This window comes from Eschrichtius robustus, chromosome 20 (genome assembly GCF_028021215.1).
Source record: "Eschrichtius robustus isolate mEscRob2 chromosome 20, mEscRob2.pri, whole genome shotgun sequence".
NCBI lineage: Eukaryota > Metazoa > Chordata > Mammalia > Artiodactyla > Eschrichtiidae > Eschrichtius > Eschrichtius robustus.
This window is the reverse complement of record NC_090843.1, coordinates 14,907,665-14,928,235: the sequence shown is the minus strand read 5'-3', so window position 1 is coordinate 14,928,235 and position 20,571 is coordinate 14,907,665. Positions and strand designations below refer to the sequence as shown.

The following is a 20,571-nucleotide window of genomic DNA, read 5'->3' as shown; positions in this document are numbered from 1 at the left end:
TGTGGCTCCCTCTGCAGTCAGCTGCTGTCATGACAGCCCCACTTTAGAACCCTCTTACTAGTGGCTACAACACCCCTCTCTGCAGGCACCCCTCTCCTGCCACATTCATTCAACACATACTTCTTAAGATGGCTCACTTTCCTTTTTTTTTTGCCACACCACACGCATGCGGAATCTTAGCTCCCCGAACAGGGATTGAACCCTTGCCCCCTGCAGTGGAAGCATGGAGTCTTAGCCGCTGGACCGCCAGGGGAGTCCCCTCACTTTCCTTTTAAAACACTTATTCAAGCCAATAGATAATAATATTTGTGCTTAATACATCAACTTCTAAAAGACCATGAGATATGCAAATAACTCTAAGGTCAAATGAGGGATATTACAGGGGCACTGATTTCAGCTGAATGTAAGAAATACTTTGCTGAAACCAGAGGGGTTTAATAGAATAAATTACCTTGGAAAATAGTAATTCCCTTGACACCAGTGCTACACAAGTGAGTACCATCTGTGAGGGAGGCTATAGGGTAAGAATCCTAAATTAGAAGGAATTAGGATGACCTGTGAGGCCCTTCTAACTCCAAAACTCCATGATTTAAAAGTCAGACAAAAATGACCTAAGGCAGAGGAATGGTTTCTGAGTTAAGAAATGGAGCTCCAGGGTTCTGATTATTCCAACTTTCAACTACTCCCCAAGTTTACATTTACATTAGTTACTTGATGTTAAATATCCAAAATGAATACACGTGAGTCCCATTTTGAAGAAAATTCATTATGGTATGTAAAACTTTGAGCTTTTCTGGAAGATTTATTGATTATTTGCATTGTGAAAGAATTATTGACTTTGTAAAAATCATGTTTGGATGATAGTTACTTTGAGCATCTAAGTATTAATTTACAGATCACTAGTTACTTAGCCAAGGTGCTTGGGTGACTAAAAACTTAACTCTAAAGCTGCCCTTTTAAGTTCATTTGGAAATAAAAAAGAAAGAAACATCTGAGGTGCCATTAGGAAAACAGAATGTGATTCAATAACAAGTACTTAAACATTCCCTTGGAAAACACAGAGCACCCCACAATTCAATGCAAAACCAGCTGCAACTTCTTGAGTGCTGTACTGTGTCAATCACTTCAGAAACCTCATTTCATTTAATCCTCACATAAGCCTTGTAAGGCAATACACTATTATCTCCATTTTATCGGTGAGGAAATTGGGTCTCAGGGAGGTTAAGTAATTTCTTCCCGAACATAAGTTCAAGTCCAAGTCTTTCTGATTCTTTCCCTTATACCAACTTATCCCAATCCACTCCTCTAAGAACAAATTGTCCACTGACAGCTTGAAGACCACATGTGTTTGGGTTAACTTTTGCCCTTAAAGTGTTTTCAATAAGAATTAGTTGCCAATGTTTAAACATTAGATTTTACATGAAAGTCTGGATGTCCTGTCTGTCTCGAAGAATCAGAAGGTCTGGCAGCCCTGCTCCTGCAGTCCTGACAAGGCCGATGGGCCCCATCCTTAGCTGGGGCCTGAGTTCTTTGGGTTGCTCTGGTCCTCACCCCTCTGTGCTGTATCCCTCACAAGCAGGCTGAGAGCTAGTTGCTATTTCTCCCTTTACATGCAGCCCTTATTACTTATGTATGTACCTACCTGGCACCTGTTGGCACTGAATTTGCAACCCTCAATTTAGAATCTCTCTTCCACATCCCTTGCCCCAGTTCAGATCCCAAACGTTCTGGTTCTGTTTGTCCCAAAGCCATTTTTGCATTGTTCCCATTTCCCAAGGGTAGTTGGGCTGAACGTGTATTCACCTTAAAATTTCTGCACAAAGGTAGTTCTATGATTTCCTCACATGTTGGAGGCATTTTCTGTACTTCCGTACTTAATAGCCCGTCTTGCTTTCATTTCTTCCCACCCTTGGGGGCTAGGTTTGGTCTTGTGGTTCTGGTAGGGGAGAGAGAAATGCCTCCAAGTACTTTGGGGGTGGGGTGAGGGGAGTGGTCCTGACCTATGAGTGCCCAGCAAACTGGGACTACGGACCTGGGGAATGGACTGGGTGTGTCACAGAGAGAATGGGATGTGTCTGCTTCTTTCTAGCCCAGGAAGAACCGGGTCAATTATCGTTCAGCATCTGGGTTCCCATAGAGCCCAGAGGACCCCTGCAGGTTGTCTTCCCAACCCTCCCCTTGCTGTACTGCCCCCCTGCACCCCATAATAGAATGACACCTACTCAGACAATGTGATGCAACCTCGTTTTATTGGGAAAGGACGGTGGGCACTGGAGTGGCACTTTGCAGGGTCCGGGGAGGCACTGGAGAGGGGTAACAGAGATGCCTGGCAACTAGAAGGCACAGCTGCTCTCCACGAAGCGGCGACACTTCATGACCCGCAGGTACGTCTCAGCCTTGTGCAGGTCCTTCTTGAAGCAGGAGAGCAGCCCGTAGTTCTTGAGCAGCGCGTCATCACTGCGCATGTTTGTGTCAAATTTGTCGTAGGTCTGCTTGAGGATCTGCCCAGCCCGGGGGCTGCCATCTTCCAGCTCCTGCAAAAGGGAGGGAGAGACAGACAGGGAGCCCTTGGGAGCGGCTGCCTCCCGTCCCCTCCATTTGCCACCCTCCCCTCCAGGCTTGGAGAAGGGTGTGGAGGGAGGACTCACAAGGGGAAACGGGGAAAAGATTTCTCCTGGGTCAAGGCTGGACCGCCACGGAGAGAGCAGGCACCTCTCTTCCCCAGCCCACGTAAGCCCCCCATCCCTCGGCTAAGCCAGGAGAGGGCGGCCGCGGGCCCAGGCTGGGAGCCCCACTACGCCATCCCCACCCGCATCAGGGCCTGGATGCCCTCCTCCAGGTCCTTCAGCTTCTCGTAGACGCGGTCCGAGGTGCCAAACACCAGGCTGTTGGTGAAGACCCTGCTGAGGAACTGCACGGGCCCGAGCCACGACTGGATGAGCAGCAGAGAGAAGCGGAGCAGCTCCACGTCCTGCGGGCAAATGGGTGGGTGGTGGGCGCCGCGAGGGCGGGGGCGGGGGGCAGCCGCGTAAGGCCGGCCTTTGCCCGCGGGCCTCCCTCCGCCATCCGTCACCTTCCGCCACCAGCCACCACCCTGCGCCTCCTCGGGGAGAAGACAGCCCAAGGCCCGCTGCGGAGAGATGGGGCAGCCTTCTGAGGATGAGGGAGGTCCCTGCCCCTCGGTCCGCGGTGGCCACTCACCGATCTCTGCTGGGCCTCGTCCTTGCCTGTGGGGGCCGGGATGGTCTCCGAGAAGCAGAAGGCAGCCTGGGCGTTCTGGATGGAGTATCTCTGTCCCTCTGGGATGTAGGCGCGCTCCTGGGAGAAGGAACACGCGCCCGGGTCTAGGCTGGTGCGTGGTTCTCCTCACTGCTTTATTAGGAACCCCCCTCAGTTTATGACAGCATCTTCACTTGGATAAAATACCTCTGAACGCCTTAGTTTCCTCCCACTACGTGGAGAGGGCACGGATTCACCCCTTCCTGCCACCCGCCACTAGTACACATCCCTGAGGAGCTTACAAACTCTTTGTAGGTGTCAGCCGCCAGTTGGTGCAGGTGCTGGGCCCGGAGCACAGCGTTGGCAAACAGGCTGGACAGGGGCATGGCTGGGAAGGCGCCCACCTCCTGAGTCCAGGGCAGGCAGAGCAGGGCGAAAGCCAGGAGCATGGAGGTCCGAGGGCCTAGAGAGAGACAAGGAGGGCCGGAGAGGGAGGGGTCCAGAGAGCAAGAGGCCTGGTTCTCCTGCCAGCCCTCTACCGCCCCTCCGCCTCGGGGAATGAGAACATTTAAAACCTGATCACGTGTCTGGGGGTAGATATCCGTGCTCACATCCAGAAGCCCCAACGCCCGAGGTTAGTGCCCCCATATATCTGCAGGGCCCTCCCATCACCCTTCAGTACACACCAAGCCCGAGGGGATTTTAGGGGTGCTTACCTGCAGCCATCACAGCTGGTGAGCTGTCCACAGGACCCTGAGCTGTCTGGGGAGCTGGGTCCTGGGGTCCTGGAATTGGTCCCTTGTGGGCCCTTTTTATACCCTGGCCTCTTCTCGCTCTCCCTCTGCCCCCACCCGTTTTCTCTATACATTTATGCATGGGCCACCGGCGGGCCTGTGCTAATGGATAATTTAGAACCCCCTCCCACTCATCCTGTTCCCGCTTCTCCTCTGGGGTCATGTCCCCCAGGCTTGTCATCTTCCCCTCTCCACTGTCACCTGTCCTGAGGGCTGTACGCGCAGAGTCTCAGCTTGAGAGACCACCCAATCCGTCCTCTTTTTAAGGGGGAGGTAGCAGAAGGGAGTAGCCCGAGTCCAGGCACAATGTGGCAGGGTGTCATTGCGGGGTTGGCCCCCAGGGTGAGGCGGGCCCAAGCTGGTCCCCTAAAGGGGGGCTATGTCAGGATGGATGTACCCTGAGAACTATGTGGATGCTTCCTCACTCTCTACCTCTTTCCTCCTCCCTGCACAGCTCCCCTCCATCCACCAGAGAGAATGTGTGTTTGGGGGAAGGGGGGCCAAGGACAGCAATAGATTCTGGGGTTTCTGGGCACAGATTCCACCTTTGCCCCATCACCATCCTCCTGCCACCTGATCCAGCCTGAGGCAGCTGGATGCAGGGCTAACACTGACCGCTAGAGGGCTCCAGCCCCACACGTTGCCCTCCCCTTGGCCGGAGCATAGGGGCTCCCCCAGGTGGGTAGGGCAAAGGACCAAAACTTGAGGCATTGTCCCTGCTCCTTGGATGTGCCACAGAGATCCTGGGAACAGACACTGCTTACAACTGCTTCCTCCCATAGCCCTGTCACCGTCAGTGAATCTCAAATTTGGAAGAGCCCTTGAGGACTTGAGTCCCACCCCCAGCACTGGAGCTCTGGGCACAGCACACTGAAAGATGCCCTCTCCAGTCATTGCAGTCTCCTCCCTGTCTTTCTTCTCCTCCTTTTAATATTTGTATAGAGCTTATCAGGTTGTGAAGAGCATGCCCATGCAATCTCACATTAGACCCTCAGGACCATCTTGTGAAGGAAGTATTATCACCCCATTTTACAGAGGAGGAGATCAAGGCTCAGAGAGGCTTACTTACATGAGCGCCCTCAGCCAAGGCAGCAGATCTCCAAATCCTTGCTCTTCCCACGTTGCAGCATCCCAAGCCCTTTCTTCAAAGCAGACTGGGTGGGCGCCACTCTGCTTTTTTTAACTTTTAAATCCCTCTGATCACAAGGATCCTGCCCCTAATCACAAGGATCCTGCCCCTAATCACAAGAGTCCCTTTGCCTCATTTTGTCCTCCCTTAAGAGTCAGCTCGTTGTCCATCATTTTCCAGGTGAGACTGGCCCAGAGACATGGGGTGCATGGCGGAGACCACATAGCAGGGCAAGGCCAGGGTCAGGAAGGCTAGGGCCGCAGTCTTGCCACCTCCTGGTGCCCAGGGTTGGGGCTATTTCAGCATCTGGAGGTCACCAGCGTTAAATCGTCCCCAAGGATAAGAGCAGGAAAGAACATATTGCCCTCCGTTTCAACCTTCCATCCCTTGAGCCTAAGAACATTTAGCACTTGACCCTGTGGGGAAACAAACGAACAAACGAGAAAACCTTTCTAGCGGTGGTTGGTCATAGTGTTGCCAACCAATGCTGAAAAGTCACACCCCCATGGTCCAGAACCTGAGTGCTTGTGCCTTGCCATCTCCCCCTTTTAAGACCAGAAGGCAGAGCTCTCTTTTCTCCCATCACTCCTGAACCATCGCCCGACCGTGCCCCTGATTCTTCATCTGCTACGGAGGGCACTGGGACCTGCGGGAATTGTCCCCAGGCATGACCATAGGAGGACCAGAGGGGAGTGTCATTAAAGAAACAGGCTCTGAGGAAGGTGGGGCCACAGGAAAGGTGAGGACACCCCTTTCCTCTCCTTCCAGAGCCACCAAAGGGGAGGAGCCAGGCAGAAAGTGGAGGAGGGTCTCTAAGCCCCACACAGCCTCCTGTGTCCTCCGCCACTTCTTCCTTCTAGGTCACCTGGGGGAAGGGACACTGAAGTGGAACCTCTCGTGACAGACTTCTAGCTAATGCTGGGGGGACTAGTATGTGAACTGTGGACCACAGGAGAAGCTCAGGCCTCCCCTAGGACTGAGGGTACAGGAGCCCGACTTGGGGACCACTTGAGAGCCACACAAGGTGGGCACAGGTGAGGTGTGGCTGAGGCTCCCTGCCAGGCAGGTTACTGCCAAGAACAGGTGGGACCAGCCAGAGCAGGGGAGCGTCTCCTCTCACCAACCCACTTCCGGTTGGCCCACAGGATTCTGGGGACCCCCGGGATACACCTTTATAAAAGGTGACCACGGTGGCAGCCATCAGACCCAAAGAGGGAAGAACTGGAGGATGGGCGGTGGATACTGGTGACCCTTCTCTCTAGTCTAGAAAAGGTCTTTTTCAGGGTCTTTAGTGATGGAGACACATACATAATTCATTGCTAGTAGAAGATAAACTTTGAATTAGACCTGGGAATTTTGTGCTCTTGCTAGAGAGGCACTCACCCCTTCTTGGGGGCACGACCTGGGGCCAGACCCCTGGCTTCTCCAGATTCAGAGGCTGCCGCACAATGGCCTCTGCACGGTGGCCAGTGAGGAGAGGCTGTGATCAGCATCTCCGGGGTCATCCTCAAAGGGTTCGGGATGAATCCCCCATCATCTTGGAATCCATGAATTTCAGTGTATTTGGAAGCCCTTCGTATTTTCAGATTTGACCATCTCTGGGGTTCTCTGCACCTATTGTGGAAATTCAAAGATCTACTCTTGATCTGAAAGCGGCCTCTTTCAGGCTTCAGGAGCACTTCTGAGGTTCAAGTCCACGTGGCTTGGGGCCATCTCATTGTTTAGAGTCATGCTTGCCCTGGTCTTAGGGAGAGCCGCAGAGGGACTGGGGGCAGCTCTTTCCATTCTCCCCTGGTCACTTGAGGTCCATGCTTCCCACCTCTAGCTCTGTCCTGCTTTCCTTGAGGCCAGAGGTTGGGATTGCCCCCAGGATATGCTCCACTTTGTCTTTGATTCAAGCATGAGTCTGATGACCGCGTTGATCACAGCTCATTGGGTCAATGTTTTTAGAGAATATTATGTGGGGATTCCCAAGGGCTTCTCCAGGGAGAGGTGGAAAAGGAGACCAACATTTCTGAGCGCCTTCCATGTGCCAGGCACTGTATTGAGTGATGCGGAGAGGGTGAGGTGCATTCATACAAGGACACTCAGGCTCAAAGAGATAAGTAGTTTGCCAGGAGTCTCTCAGCTCCTAAAAGATGGCAGCCCAAGGCCCCAGTCTTCCCAGCACAACGAGCTCTTTAGAAGCCTCATCTAGGAAAGACAGTGGCGCCGCTGGGCATGAAAGCACTATCCTTAGTGCAAAGCTAGCAGGGCGGGATCAAGTCCCCACTCAGAAGATGTTCAATGAAGCTTGGGGGGAATTGAATGCAAGGAGCTTCAGCCCAGAGTGAGGTACACAGGCACCAAGAAAAGAGGCAGTAAAAAAACAACTCGATGGAGCCCGATTTAATGAACCAAGCCGCATCATCCTTCACATTTGTGTTGCACATTTCAGTGTACATCACGTTTTCACTTCCTTTATCTCATCGGACCCTTGAGTTTGCCAGAGGGCTCAAGCATGGAGGAAGGGCCTTGGAGGGCTCTGGGGTGGGGGGGAGGATGAGGGCAGGCACTCCTGTGGGTTGATGGGGATGTTGTTTACAGTAGGTGAGGATCTCTGAACAATCCAGGAGTGCAAAACAATCTACATCACAGGACCTACTAAGTAATTTCCACTTGGGGGCTTATTCCCCAGGGAGACAAGCCCATTGGAAAAGGAAATATAATAATACCGGGGTGTGTCCAGCAGCTGTGGGAAGTCTGAGGTGCTTTCCTGATTGGTGCTGTCAGCTGGAAATAACCTCTGCCTCCTTCTACCTTATTCTGTGGTTGTTTGTAAACATCTTGTTCCCCTTAAGGGAATGTAAGCTCTTTGAGGCTGGGTTCACACCTTTCGTCTCTTCGTTCATTCACTCATTCTCTTTTTCCTGCATTAACTGATTCAATAAGCAGTTGTACCTTCCATGTGCCGGGTATTGTACCAGTTCATTATACCTACACAAATAAAGGACACAATCTTTTCTCTGCTGGAGTTTACAGTCTACGGGAGAGACAATAGCAAACAAATAAATACAGAATGATGAAATTTATACAGAAATTTCACATTGTGAAAACTACCATGAAAGAAATAGCTAAGATATAGAGGTGAGAGCATAGCTCTGGAGAGTGAGGGGACCTGGCAGCTGGCACCATCCCAGGCCTAGCAACTCACCAAGCATCTGCTGAGTGGATTGAATGTATGAAAAGACAGTGCCAGGGAAAGAACTCAAATATCCCCCCCGACCCCGGCCAGAAATGGCAAGGCAGGCCATGACGTGTCTTGATGTTCTCCTCATAGTAGAATGAATTTAACATAACAAGTACAGAAAAAATGATAATATGGGATCTTGCCATGCACAGCAATACATACCTGAACACATTTAAATGTAAAAAGGAGACAGGGCAGCATGCATATGCTGAGGGTGAGCACACACAGATGTTCACGCAGACCCACAACTTGCAGAACCTGAGCCCCAAACAGGACCTCACGAGGCATCTGGCCCGCCCACTCCTGCCATGTGAGAAAGTGGTCTTAGGGCCGAGAGAACGATGTCTTTTTTTTTTTTTTAATTTGATCTGTGCATTAGGATCTGTCTAAATGTGTTTAAACAAACTACACTCTGAATTCAGGGTTTCAGTTTTGTTAATTTTTGTTTTCTGTGGAGTCACCTAAGTTTCCAAGTAAAGGCTTTGGGGTGGGAGATGGCCACTGAGGTGTCCCCAAGTGGCAGATTTGTTGGTTTTGGTTTTTGTTTGTACCTGAGTCAATAGCAGTTCCCGAGGGTGCCATAACTAGGTGCAGCCTGGAGAGCAGAGACAAATCCAGAAATTTCACAGATGTGGGCTCTGAATCCAGCTGCTGAGGTTGCCTACAGAGAGCAGAGCACGCGTGGACCAGAGTCCCTGGTCCCCCGGCTGGATGGCCTTTGAGGCCCTTTGCGGAAGATCCGGCCAGGCTGCACAACTGCTGGGGGTCCAGTGAAACCCAAACAGCAGCAGCTTTCCGAGTTTTGTTTTGTTTTTCTCTAATCTCCAATTCTGCTGGAAAAACACCCAAACCCTTGGGTCAGAGCACCCCCGGCCTAGCAACACCTGCAGCCAGGGGGCCGGAAGTCAAGCTAGAACGGAGGAGGAACAAGCCTGTGCTTACCCCAGGCCCCGGGGGACAGGGCTGGATTCCCCCAGTGGGCAGCAGGGCATGTGCCCACCAAGGGCCCTCGGGGCTGCATTCTAAAGGAAGAGGGGCCCAGAGGGGCCCAGAGCTGGACTCCTGGAAGGATGGCCCAGTGACCCAACATCCTGGCCTATTAGGAAGGAGTGGGGTGTTTGGGGCTTTGGGACTTGTGAACAAGGGAGATGGCAAAGCTGTCCCAGGATTCTCTCCCTATGGCTCTCCTCCTCCTCTGGCTCAGGGTCCTTTGAGGGAGGCAGCTGTGATGTAGTAGAAAGAATGCTGAGTTTGGAGTCAGAAGATCTGTGTGTGACTTTTGGCCAATTATGGTAATCATCTCCCTGGGCTTCGATTTTCTCATTTTTAAAGTTGGGATGCAGCCGTCCCCCTTCCAGGGTAACAGTGGGGCAAGATCATGTAAATGAATATGGAGGTGTTCAATAAAATCTTATTGGCAGTTAAGAGATTCTCAATATATAAATATTTGGGGGACCCAGAAAAAGAGTCTGATTCACGTTCTGTATCTTGGTTGCGGTGGTGGTTATACAAACCTGTAAATCTAAAATTCATGAAAAGAAAACGAAGTCAATTTTACTGTAGGATAGTTTTCTAAAAACCAACATCTGGTTCAACTCCTTTGGACAAGATTTATGATTCCCGTTTTGTAGATAAAGCAACCGAGACCTGAGACGTTCATCACCCCCCACCAGCGTCACCCAGCTTTGTTTCCACTGCCTGTCAGTTCCGGGGGCCAGGGACCCATAAGACAGACATGGGGACACCTGTAGTGTAAGCCTCTGAGACAGAAGAACGGACCAGGGAGCGCTTCTACATCGTAACCATGAAGGCAGTGCCCTTGCAGGGTGGGTGTCTGGTGGTCGAGGCAGGTCTCCCTGCTCAGATGATTCTCTGCCAACAGTACCTCAAAGCATTAGGGAAACTCAGTTATTCAAAGATATTAAGTTGTCTTTCAAAAAAGCCAAGGCCTCCCCAGATTCAGGGCAGCCCCAAGCAGGGGGAAGACCCTGCTGTGGGGGGAGAAGTGAAGGCTCCGTCCCACCCCCAGCCGGCTGCCCAGGGTCCCTGGTGGAGGTCGAGGCCAGAATTAGCGCCACTATGCAAAGCAGCAGGAGAGGAAGGGCTGCAGCTCAGTGGAGACAGATGCCAAAACAAGCCAGTTTCCTCTGGCAGCCCGGACACCAGGGAGGCAGGAGGCCCGCCCCGGCTTGGCCCAGTCTGGCTCTGAGTGGGCACCGCTGAGCGACGCAGAGATGGACCTGAAACCCCAGGCTTGGGGGCCTTGGCCACCTGCCCCACCTGGAATCCCAGGGGGAGCTGCTCTCACGTGTCCCCCCCATGCTGGCCTTGGTTAAACTGGCAGCTCCCTGAGGGCAGGGATTTCTCCCACCTGAATCCAGAGCATGAATGGCAAAGAGGTGTTCTGGGGTCCCCCCAGGGTCAACAGGAAGTGGAGCTCAGCCTGGCTCTGCACACAGAGGTTAATTTCACTTCAGCTCCCAGCCCTGAGCTGCTAGCAGTCACTCCTGCAGCTGGCAGGTTGGGGACCATTTTGCCTCTGATTTTGTGCTGGAAAGCCTGAAGGGGTTACCTAAGGACGCCCAGACTTCACCACCACAGAGCCTCCCACTTTAGGAATCTCTCTTGCATAGCTCTGGGTCAAATTTTAAAAAATATCCAGGCTTGGTAGGGGACAAGGCGGTGTGTGATGGAGTCAGGGGAAACCCTGCCCTCAGGGAGCTTCTAATTTAACTGGAGAACAAGGCCAGTATGGGCAGCACAAGGTAGTAGCTACGCCAGAGCTGGAGAGGCCGGGGTCCAAACAGGGATTAGGCAGGGACTGGGCACTCTGGGAGGGCTTCCTGTAGGTGGAGGGCCTTAAAGGACAAGAGGATTGGGGGGGGTGGGGGAGGGCAAACTCTTCTAGGGCTAAGACCTCTGCCCTACAGAGCAGGACTCAAGTGCTGCTTGTCGGCTGAAGGGAATGCAGGGTGAGGGTATCCCCGCCGAGAAGAAGGGTCAGTCCATTCAGCCCTTCTCCACTGCTCGGGGCCTCACTAGGGTCAGAGAGCAGGGGAAGAACGGGAGACATGACCACAGGTCCCAACTGGGCCTTCAGAGAGAAGCAGTGAGTGAGCCCCGGAGAGGGCTCTGAGCCCCATGGCAGCCATCCCTCCTCACGCCCCATGGCAGCCGTCCCTCCTCATACCCCACGGGTCCACGGATGTGCCCAAACAGGAACTCTCATCCACCCCATAACCATAGATGTCACAAGCCTGTGTGTCATTTCTCAAGACACATTGTTTATTCCGTGGGAGAAAGGGCTCAAGGCCAGCAGCCCCCTGGGGTGGGGGAGGGCGGGAGAGAGCAGGAGAGGATGGGAGAGGGATGAAGCTCTCGGTGGCCCATCTGCAGCCACATGGGGGTGGCCAGGGCCCTTCCCGGGCTCTACAGGAAGCCGGGCTGTTCTGAGTCCGTTTGCAGGTTCCAGACAAGTCTCTGCCTTCCCTGTCCTGAATAGGGGATGGATCCCCGCATAGCACCCCCAGAAGGCTGGGTCCAGTCTAGCCCCAGAGAACTCCCTGCTCCAAATCACTGCCCTGTGGCCCTTCCGCTCCAGTCCCTTTGGCAAGAGATGGGGACCAAGGGCTGGAGGGGCAGGCGGACCTGGTGGGCCAGCTTTGGAGGCGGACAGGGGGTCCAGGGTAAAGGCGATGGGCTGGGAGCCGGGCGGCTCTGAAGCAGTCAGTGAGGGCCCAGCGGGCTATGCCCAGGGGCGTGGGGAGGGCCGGCCTCTCACTCCTGGCCTGGGTGTTCGCCCACCGACCACTTCACCTCTCCTGTCCGCAGCGTCACTATGTCCTCGTAAGTGGCTGTCTGGTCAATGTCCAGGCCCTGGAGACACGGAGCGGAGCTCAGGCCTTGGCCACGCGCTGACCGTACACAGATGGTGCCTCTGACCGCGCCCCCTGCCCCCCACGGCCCCGGGAGCTGCGGGGTCCACCCCGCTCCTTACCTCATAGGTGTGATCTTCCTCCATCCCGGCCTTGCTGTCATCCTGGCGGGTGAGGGACGGAGAGCAGAGTGTTAGCTTCCCCCACCCCCATCCACTGCCGGCCCAGGCTGGGGAGGGCCGGGGAGATTGGCCCGGGGTGAAGGGTCAGGGGCCAGGGGTCAGGGGTCGGGGGGAGAGGCGCACTCTGCGAGAACAGCTGATGAATAAAGGAGTGACTGAATCGGTAAATCGATGGGCAGGCTCTGGGGCTGGGGAAGTGGAGACCCTGCCCGTGTCTGGCCTGCCCCGTGGCTGCTTCCCCGGCCCCCAGGGTCACCTTGTCCAGCAGCAGGAAGATGGGCACGATGATGAAGAGGATGATGAGGAGGGTCTGGATCATGATGATGCCGTCTTTCAGCGTGTTCCGCCGCTTCAGCTGCGCCAAGGTGCTGAACCCTGGGGGGAGGTGGGGCGGGGGCGGTGAGGCTGGGGCCCCCCCTTTGGGCCTGCGCCCCTCAGGACCTGCTTCTCAGCGGCTCTCCCAGGTGCTCGAGGGCCACAGTCACCGCCACGCTGTGGCCCCCCTACTGGTCCGGGCTGGGGTGGGGTGGGTGTGGACGGCTCCACGAGCACGCCCGCTCTCCTCCCTGGCTGGGGGGCGGGCCCCGCACGCACCCATGACCCGAAGCTCAGTGCCACAGCTGCGCTCTGTCCTCGGGGGCCGCTGGAAGCACTCCTGCTCGCAGAAATAGATGCCGTTGTCCTGAAACTGGATGTCTTGGATGGTGAGCGTGGCCTCAGAGCTGTTCTGGGTCTGGAGGATGCGGCCCTTTTCGGGGAGAAATATCTTGGCCTCCAAGTCCGTCTCCTGCTTCCGGAGCCAGCTCACGTTGCCCAGGGCCTCCAGGTGGCACTTGATTTCCACCATGGAGCCCCGTTTCTTGGCCACGAAACGTGGGTGCTGCCAGATCCGGGAACAAATGCTTCCTGCGGGCGCCAAGGCTGGGATTAAAATCCTGCCCCTTGTCTTCTTGACCGTCAGCCCGAACTCAGGCCCTCAGCCGTGGGCCCCCGTCCTGGGCAGCACTGACCCCTGGCTCCGCCCCCTTGTCTGCCCTTGCTTCTCGGGGTGCGGGGCAGACATGAGGCAGAGGTGTGGGAGAGCCAGAGCCACGTGAGAAGCTACAGGCCGAGCTGCCGGACCCCGCCCCTTCCTGATGGCCCACCCTTCCCGCCTGATTTTCCTTTAGAAGGGCCTGGAACCTTCTGATTCCTTTCCATGCCCATTACAGCAGCCCGATGCCGGCCTCACCCCATGAGGCCAGAAGGCCCATAGCACAGCCTCCGGCCTGGCCTGGTGCTCTCACCTCTCCCTGCCCTGGGCTACCCACACCAGCCCGAAATCCTCAAGGGCACCCCACAAATCCTTAGCCTGGCAGTCAAGGCCTCCCACGTCCATCCCCTGGCCGTCACCTCCCTCCCCACTTCTGTGTGGAGCTGCTCCTCTTTTTATTCCTGAGGCTTCTTTCTCAGTTTGCCATGATGTCCCCGCCCACCTGCTCCAAGAAGCCTCCCTCCTGCCTGGTTCCCAGTCAGTGGTCCCCTAGGAACCCCTGCGACCTGTCGGGGCCCCTGAGGTTATGGTCTCCTGCCGGGGCTAAGCCCAACTCCCCAGCCAGGGAGACCGGGCCTGAGTCCTCAGTGGGGTTCCCTCTGGCCCCCACTCCAACCCTGGGTTTGGCGCTGCCCCGGATCGCTGGGACTGGAGCACTTATGTTTAATGACGATGACGGCTGGAGGAGTGGGGATTGGAGGGACTTCAGAGCCAGGTCTTACAGAGGGAGACAGACCCTAAGGAGGCCTGGGGATGGGAGTCCTGGGTGGGGAGACCCAGGGGGCACAAGGGCACAAGGGTGACCATGGGACAGCCCACAGGACAGTGACCGACTTTGGACACAGACATACTTGTCCCCAGAAGGGACGGGGGAAGTTGCTGACCTTTGGGATCCCGGTAGAGCTCCTCTGTTTTGGCCACCAGCACCGGCTCACCTGCTGGGTGGGAGGGAGTGGGCGGGGCCGGTCACTCGGACTTGGCTGCCCCACCCCTGCATTCCCAGACCCACTTCCTCCCCGCCCAGGACATCAGCATCAAGACCCCTCAGCTCTCCCCCAGCCCTGCTCTGGAGAGACTAGAGTGGGGTGGGGTCACCAGAAGATCCGACTCCCCGCCCCTCTTCTGCCCTTGACCTTGAGCCGCGCCTGGATGAGACGGGAGGGAAGTTACAGCCGGAGGGCTCCACCGCCTTCCAGACCAGGGCACCACTTCTGGAACATGCCTGTCCCAGGTCTGCTTGGGGGCAGCTCTCCCCTGCCCCCCCCCCCCACCACCACGCAGTGCCCTCCACGGCCTGGGGGTGAACCACACTCTTCGTTCTCTCTCCTGGGCCCAGCTCTTCTGCGGTCAGAGCCACCAACCCCTCAGGCCCAGCTCAGCCTGACACCCTCCGGGTGGGAGAGGGGCTGGGGCCGCGGAGCCCTGAGCCATCAGCATGGCCGATACCCATAGACCCGGTCCCCAGGGCTGTCAGAGGGAGACAGGAGGCAGAAAAGTGTGAGAGACAGAAGCAGGAGGAGGAGAGAGCAGGAGACAGAACCAGTGGAGAGAGCGGAACCAGCAGGCCTCTCGGCTCGGGCCGTACCTGAAAGGAGCAACAGCAGAAGCACCAACCAGTTGCTGAGCCCGGGACACAGTGCCGGCCCCGCCATGCTCACCCCGCCGTCTCCTGCCCCAAGCCCGCGACAGCGGAGGCTCCTGGGGGGGAAAACGTGTAACTGCCCAGGCTGCAGCCTGTCTCCTCCCCGCCTCTTCCCCACCAGGCCCCTTCCTGCCATGCAAATTGGGACCCAGGGGAGGCACCGGCTCTCCGGGGACCCTGGGGGAGGGCAGGCTCTTTTGTCAGCTGTGCTGCTAAGGCTCAAGCGTCACCCCAGCTCGGGCACTACAGCGGGGTCCGCGGTGGACGCCCCGGGTGGCGGCGGCCTCTGAGTCCCCACCCCATCCCTGTGCCCTGGGGCCCCCTAGCCTCCCACCGCACACTTAGCTGAATACACATGGGTCCTGTGGATGAATGCGAGCGCGGCCTCTCCACCCTGGACCAGCGTACACCCTGTGGGAAGAGGGGCGCCCAGGAAGGATGGGGCAGGGGTGCTGGCGGGCAGCTATGGGCCCAGAGCACGGCCTCTTGGCTGGAGTGCAGGTGGCCATGTTGGGGGTTGATGGAGATTTGACCCTGGGGAGGAAAGGAACCACAGCGGTTCTTGAGCAAGAACAGGCCAAGAGTGGCAGCCGCTTGGGAGATTTGGTCCAGGACCTGGCGAGAGGGCCCCTCCCTCACTTGGTGGGAGAGTTTGCTGGGAGCTGCCAAAGAAGGTGGACTTAGGTGTTGACAGCTTAGAGAAAACCCACCACTCAGCAATCCGGGGACTCTCAGGGCACTGAAGTGTTATCCACAGCTCCAGGGGTCTTGGGCAGAGGACAGGAGGCTAGTATGGGGGAGTCTTCAGGTTCTGAAACAAAAAGGATCTCTGGCTTTATCTCACCAGTCAGCAGAGTGGTGGATGGAACCATAAGTCTAGGAGCTTGTCTAAGCTCAACTTTGTGTCCCTGCCCCTGGATCAGACACAACCCTCATCCCTTGGGGGCTCGGGGTGGGGGAGGTGCCCTTGTGCAGTGCACAACCTGCACAGCTGCACATGGCAGGCTTGCATCCCTCAGCCCCGCAGCTGAGCCCACTCTTGAGTTTTATGTTTTATGGAAGCTTCTTTACTCTCTCGGCCCCTCACTCTCTCTCTTCTTCCAACCGCCAGGAGGGGAAGGAAGTTGCAAATCTTGTGTCCTCTGCCTACATATTCTCCTTACCATCCGCCAGTTTTCAAACAGCCTGTGCTGCTGGCAGGTCTGTTTGGGTTCAGGGAGACAGGGACCCGCCTCCTAGGCCAGGGTTGGTGGTGAGGAAGGCAGAGGTCTGGGTTGCTGCCCCCTCAGTCCTGAGCATAAGTCTCGCCTGGGATGGTGGGGTCCACCCCCCTCCCCCACCCCACCAAGGAGTACGGGCCAGGACTGGAGCTGTGGAAAGCGGGGACAGGAGGGGTTAAGGTTCCATCCAAGGAACAGCTCGTTCCTGGCAGTCCCAGATGTTCTTGTTGTTTCCAGATGTTCCAAATGAAAAAAAAAACCACATTTCTCTGAAAAGGTGTCAGATGTTCAGTTCACAGAACAAACAGCCCAGGAATATAAACATCACCTGAGGTCAGCTTGGGGACCATGGGCCCCTGGCGGGGGAGGTTGGAGACTCCCCCAGAGGAATGGGGGAAAATCCAGGGGTCTCTTCCTTTAGCAGAGTACCTCCTGGTGATGGAAGCCTTGGTTAGCTTTGGGGCTAGCGTCCCCCAAAGTTGGGAGGAAGACGGAGAAGGCTTGGGATACACACGTGTGTGTGTGTGTGCATGTAGCTGCTCACACGGGTGTGCTGCCGGGCTGTGTGGTGTGGGGCTGCTCAGGGGCTCGTCCTGCGGCCCAGGGTGACTCTAGGGGGCACGGAGGTTGGGGGCGCAGTAGGTGTCCTCCAAACACACATACGTCTGCGTCTCCCGTGGGCAGGGATGCAGATGTGTCCTTTGGACTTCATTCCCATTCATGCCAGGAGGGGGTGGGGGCAATGGGGGCCCCGCCGTCTGCAGGGTTATTTGTCACAGTTGGGGCCATGCTGTTCCCTCCCCAGTGACAACAGTACTGAGCAATATCCGGGGCTTGTGACGCCTTTTCCTTCCTGGAACAGGAGGCCTCGTAAGCCCACTCCTGCCTCTGCCCCCGGCTGCCCTGGGCTGTGCACCCCGACATCAGGCAGCCCTCACCCCACCTTTCCAGGAAGGCAGCATCAAAATAAGAGATGGGGGTGTAGGGAGAAGGGACACGGAGCTTGGGGGTTTGGGGAGCAAGAGGGCAGGGACCCCCAGTAACCCTGGGAGGGTGGTGGGAGAGGGCAGAACCTCAGTTTGGAAAGAAGGGCTCTGACCTCTGCCCCTCCCCCCAGCCCTCGCCTACTGACTCTACTTGGTTTGTTGTTACCAGGGGAGACCTGCAGGCTCAGAAGGATTCGGGTGTGAATCCTGACCCTGCAGGAAACCAGAAAGCCGCCTCAAGTCACTTGGGGCTTCTCAACGAAGGGTGGTCCTGCCTCACGCCGAGAGCATTGGGAAATGCTCCAGGGCCAGTGCCAAGGTCAAATGACCAACGGACACCTCTGGCATTCATGGGCCAGGGGGCAGTGAAGACCCTGCAGTGGGAGGGGCAGCCTCTCACAAAGCAGAATTTCCTTGTCTCACATGTCAACTGCACCCCTGTTAAGCAACACCCGTTCTTAACCTCTCAGAGACCAAGTTTCCTCATTTGGGTAAAACAGAAATAATTGTAATAATATCTTCTTCGTAGGGCGGTTGTGAGCCTTGAAGGGACTCAGGTTCACCCTCAGGCAGGTGGTGCGTAGGACTGATAACTGGGGGAGGGTCTTGATTCTGAAATAGGAACTTCGGTTATCTATGTTCTTCACCCAGGATTTTGCCTTTTTTCTTTGACCACTCAAGGCTCAGGGGAAGGGTGGGTCAGGGTACCCCCAAGCTCTCCTGTCCTTGGGGCCAGAGAGGGACCCGGGCAAGGTTTGGAGAACTTTCATGTGAGAAGGAGCCCCTCCTCCACCTCTGGGAGGGAGGTCAGCACCCCGGTGGGGGGCTCAGGGAGCCCTGCGGGGATGTCAGACCCCTCTCCTGCAGGCAAAAACCACACTGTAGGAAGGGGCTCAAGGACATGGCTGAGGGATGTCGGGGTGGCCTGGGGGTTCCCCTCCCCAGCCCCCAAGGGTGCCATGTAACCTCAGGACCCAGGAAAAGGGGATACAGAAATCTTGAAAGGGACTAATACTCACTAGTTTGGAGGAATACAGTCTTGGCAGTCAGAAAACAAAATTAAATCTAAAATTATATTTCATCCACTGGGATTGTGGCCTGAGCTCACTACATAACATTACTCTTTGTCATAGATCCATGGGACACTGGGTTTCCTGGGGTCAGGGGTCAGAGGCAGTATCCTGGGGGAATTGTACCTCTGGGGAGAGGGAGAGGCCACACCGTGTACCCATAGGCACCTTAGGGCCTCTGAGGGGCAGAGAAGTTATGGGGGCTTCTGGAGAGGAGGGGCTGGGGACACGGGTCCCAACACCCATTTCCTGGGTGCTGTCGTGGGCAGGGAGACGCAGTGTGGTGCTGCCTGTTAGGGGCGTGAAGGGAGCGGGGCACGACTCTTGACCTCATCTGGCCTCTTGGACTCCAGCTGTGAGGCTGGAGTCCCAGTCTCCTTCTGGAGGGGGCAGGAGACGGCCAGACGGAGCCAGAGGAGCGAGCTGGGGCCCTCCTTATCCTGCCTTCCCCAATCCCTGGCAGCTCCCCAAGTCTTCCCCACTTGGCTCAATCCCCACCAGCCCTTCTTGCTGCCCTCAGCTCCTGTCGATGTCTGCACGCAGAAGCACAGAAGGAGAAAGCCCACATGTCAGAGGCACTGGGGAGGTTTATTATAAGAACTGTACAAAGGAGCCTGTCTACTGGCCTGGCTTGGGCCTGTTCCCACCCGGACAAGGTGCAATGGGTGTGGGTCTGCAGGGGAGGAGGCTGCGGGCAGGGGGAGGCCTGGACCCCGCTCAGCCACGCTGGCTCTGCAATCTGCACACGGTCCGGTGGAGAGTCCAGTCCAGCAGGGGCTGAGGCTCTTGGGGCCTCACTAGTCAGAGCCCCAACGAGGAGGGAAAGGCTGTGGGCGGAGTGCTGGTCAGAGAGGAGGCTGACCCCTACAGGATGAACTTCTGAAGAAAGAGCCAGAACTGCTGCAGGAAGAGATGGAAGGAGCGGGGGCCTCATTCCAGAGAGGACCCAGCCGGGGCCGGGAAGCAGGGCTGGGCAGTGGGTGTGAGGAAGAGAAGTGGAGGAAGGCAGAAGAGGGGACTCACGGGGGTGAGAGAGAGGGATGCCCAGGCAGGGTGGTGAGGAGGCCGGCGAGCACGGCAGACAGAAAGGAAGGCTCCGGCCTCTGGGCGAGCACACACGCACACACGCGCACACACACACACACACACACACACACGTTGTTTTGGAGGTTTTGCTGCTTCCTGAGTTTTAATCAAACTGTTCACGAGAAACAAGAAGAAAAAGAAGAGGAACTAAGGGCAACGGGGGACTCGATGTGCAAACCTTACCACCTGTGTTCACACTCACATACACACAGCACAGGGACACTCACACAGACAGGCCTACAGAGAAGACACACATACACACACACACACACACACCCCAGCCAGACACTGCGGGGCACACTGACACACATGTACACAAATATACCCATACACACATGCATATGCAGGCTCTGACGGACACGGTGGTTCACACACACACACACACACACACACACAAACAGAGCTATACACATAGGGATAACGCTGGCACACAGGCACACACACACAGATGAGTAAATCCAGTGACCCCTAAGCCGGCGTCTCACCCTCTCCTCCGAGCTCAGCCTCTGTCTGTTCTCGGGAGCCGGCGGAGGACCGGCACCGCCATGCCCAAGTCAGCGGTGCCAGCAGACCAGGCGGCAGGAAGTTGGAAGGTTGGGTCTGAGCCAGGTGAGCAGTGCCTGCCCCAGTGTGGAAATCTCGAACATGGGCTCAGCTAGAACATTCTTAGGATCACTTTGAGGAGGGGAAAAGGACGAGGAGGGAGGAAGAGATGGGTGTGGTGGAGGATGAGGAGGAGACCTCTGGGGTTGGTGAGGCTGCCAGGAGCCCCAGTGGTGCTGATGCAGGAGGGAGGGAAGGAGGGAGGGAGGGGAATCTTCTTCCTGAGCACCAGGGTCCCCGACACCACCCGAGATCTGGGTGTTCCGGCCAAGAAAGCCCCCAGTGCAGCGATATGCTGGTGGGATCCAACCTGTGCTACCCATCCGTGCTTTCTAGAAAAAGACGATTCCCAAGTGGAATCCTCCCTTCTGCTCTTCTCCCAGGGGCCAGCCAGGGAGCCAGGGGCCTGGGCAATGGACAAATCCGGAAAGGGTGTCAGGGGTCACACCAGCCCAGTAAGTCAGGATCCAGTGGCCCATCAGGTTTGTGGAGCCATTTCTGGA

At 56.2% G+C, this 20,571-nt stretch overlaps 2 protein-coding genes across 5 annotated transcripts; both read right to left on the bottom strand.

Moving 5' to 3' along the window:
- Positions 1 to 2,333: 2,333 nt before the first annotated feature.
- Positions 2,334 to 3,686, bottom strand: LOC137754403 (somatotropin). Its single transcript, XM_068530047.1, has 4 exons — positions 3,522 to 3,686; positions 3,202 to 3,318; positions 2,810 to 2,971; positions 2,334 to 2,534 (listed from the first exon to the last, which is right to left on the bottom strand). Exons 1-4 carry the CDS (start codon positions 3,666 to 3,668, stop codon positions 2,334 to 2,336), a joined length of 627 nt encoding a protein of 208 aa, XP_068386148.1. The 5' UTR covers positions 3,669 to 3,686.
- Positions 3,687 to 12,148: 8,462 nt separating this feature from the next.
- CD79B (CD79b molecule) lies at positions 12,149 to 15,113 on the bottom strand. 4 transcript variants are annotated; one of them, XM_068531315.1, is made up of 6 exons: positions 15,047 to 15,113; positions 14,346 to 14,399; positions 13,023 to 13,334; positions 12,685 to 12,803; positions 12,369 to 12,410; positions 12,149 to 12,247 (listed from the first exon to the last, which is right to left on the bottom strand). In XM_068531315.1, the coding sequence occupies exons 1-6, from the start codon at positions 15,111 to 15,113 to the stop codon at positions 12,149 to 12,151; spliced, it is 693 nt and encodes a 230-aa protein (XP_068387416.1). The 4 variants fall into 4 exon arrangements, with proteins under 4 accessions (XP_068387416.1, XP_068387417.1, XP_068387418.1 ...); XM_068531316.1 differs by having other exon boundaries at positions 14,346 to 14,396; XM_068531317.1 differs by lacking the exon at positions 13,023 to 13,334.
- Between the last annotated feature and the right edge of the window lie 5,458 nt (positions 15,114 to 20,571).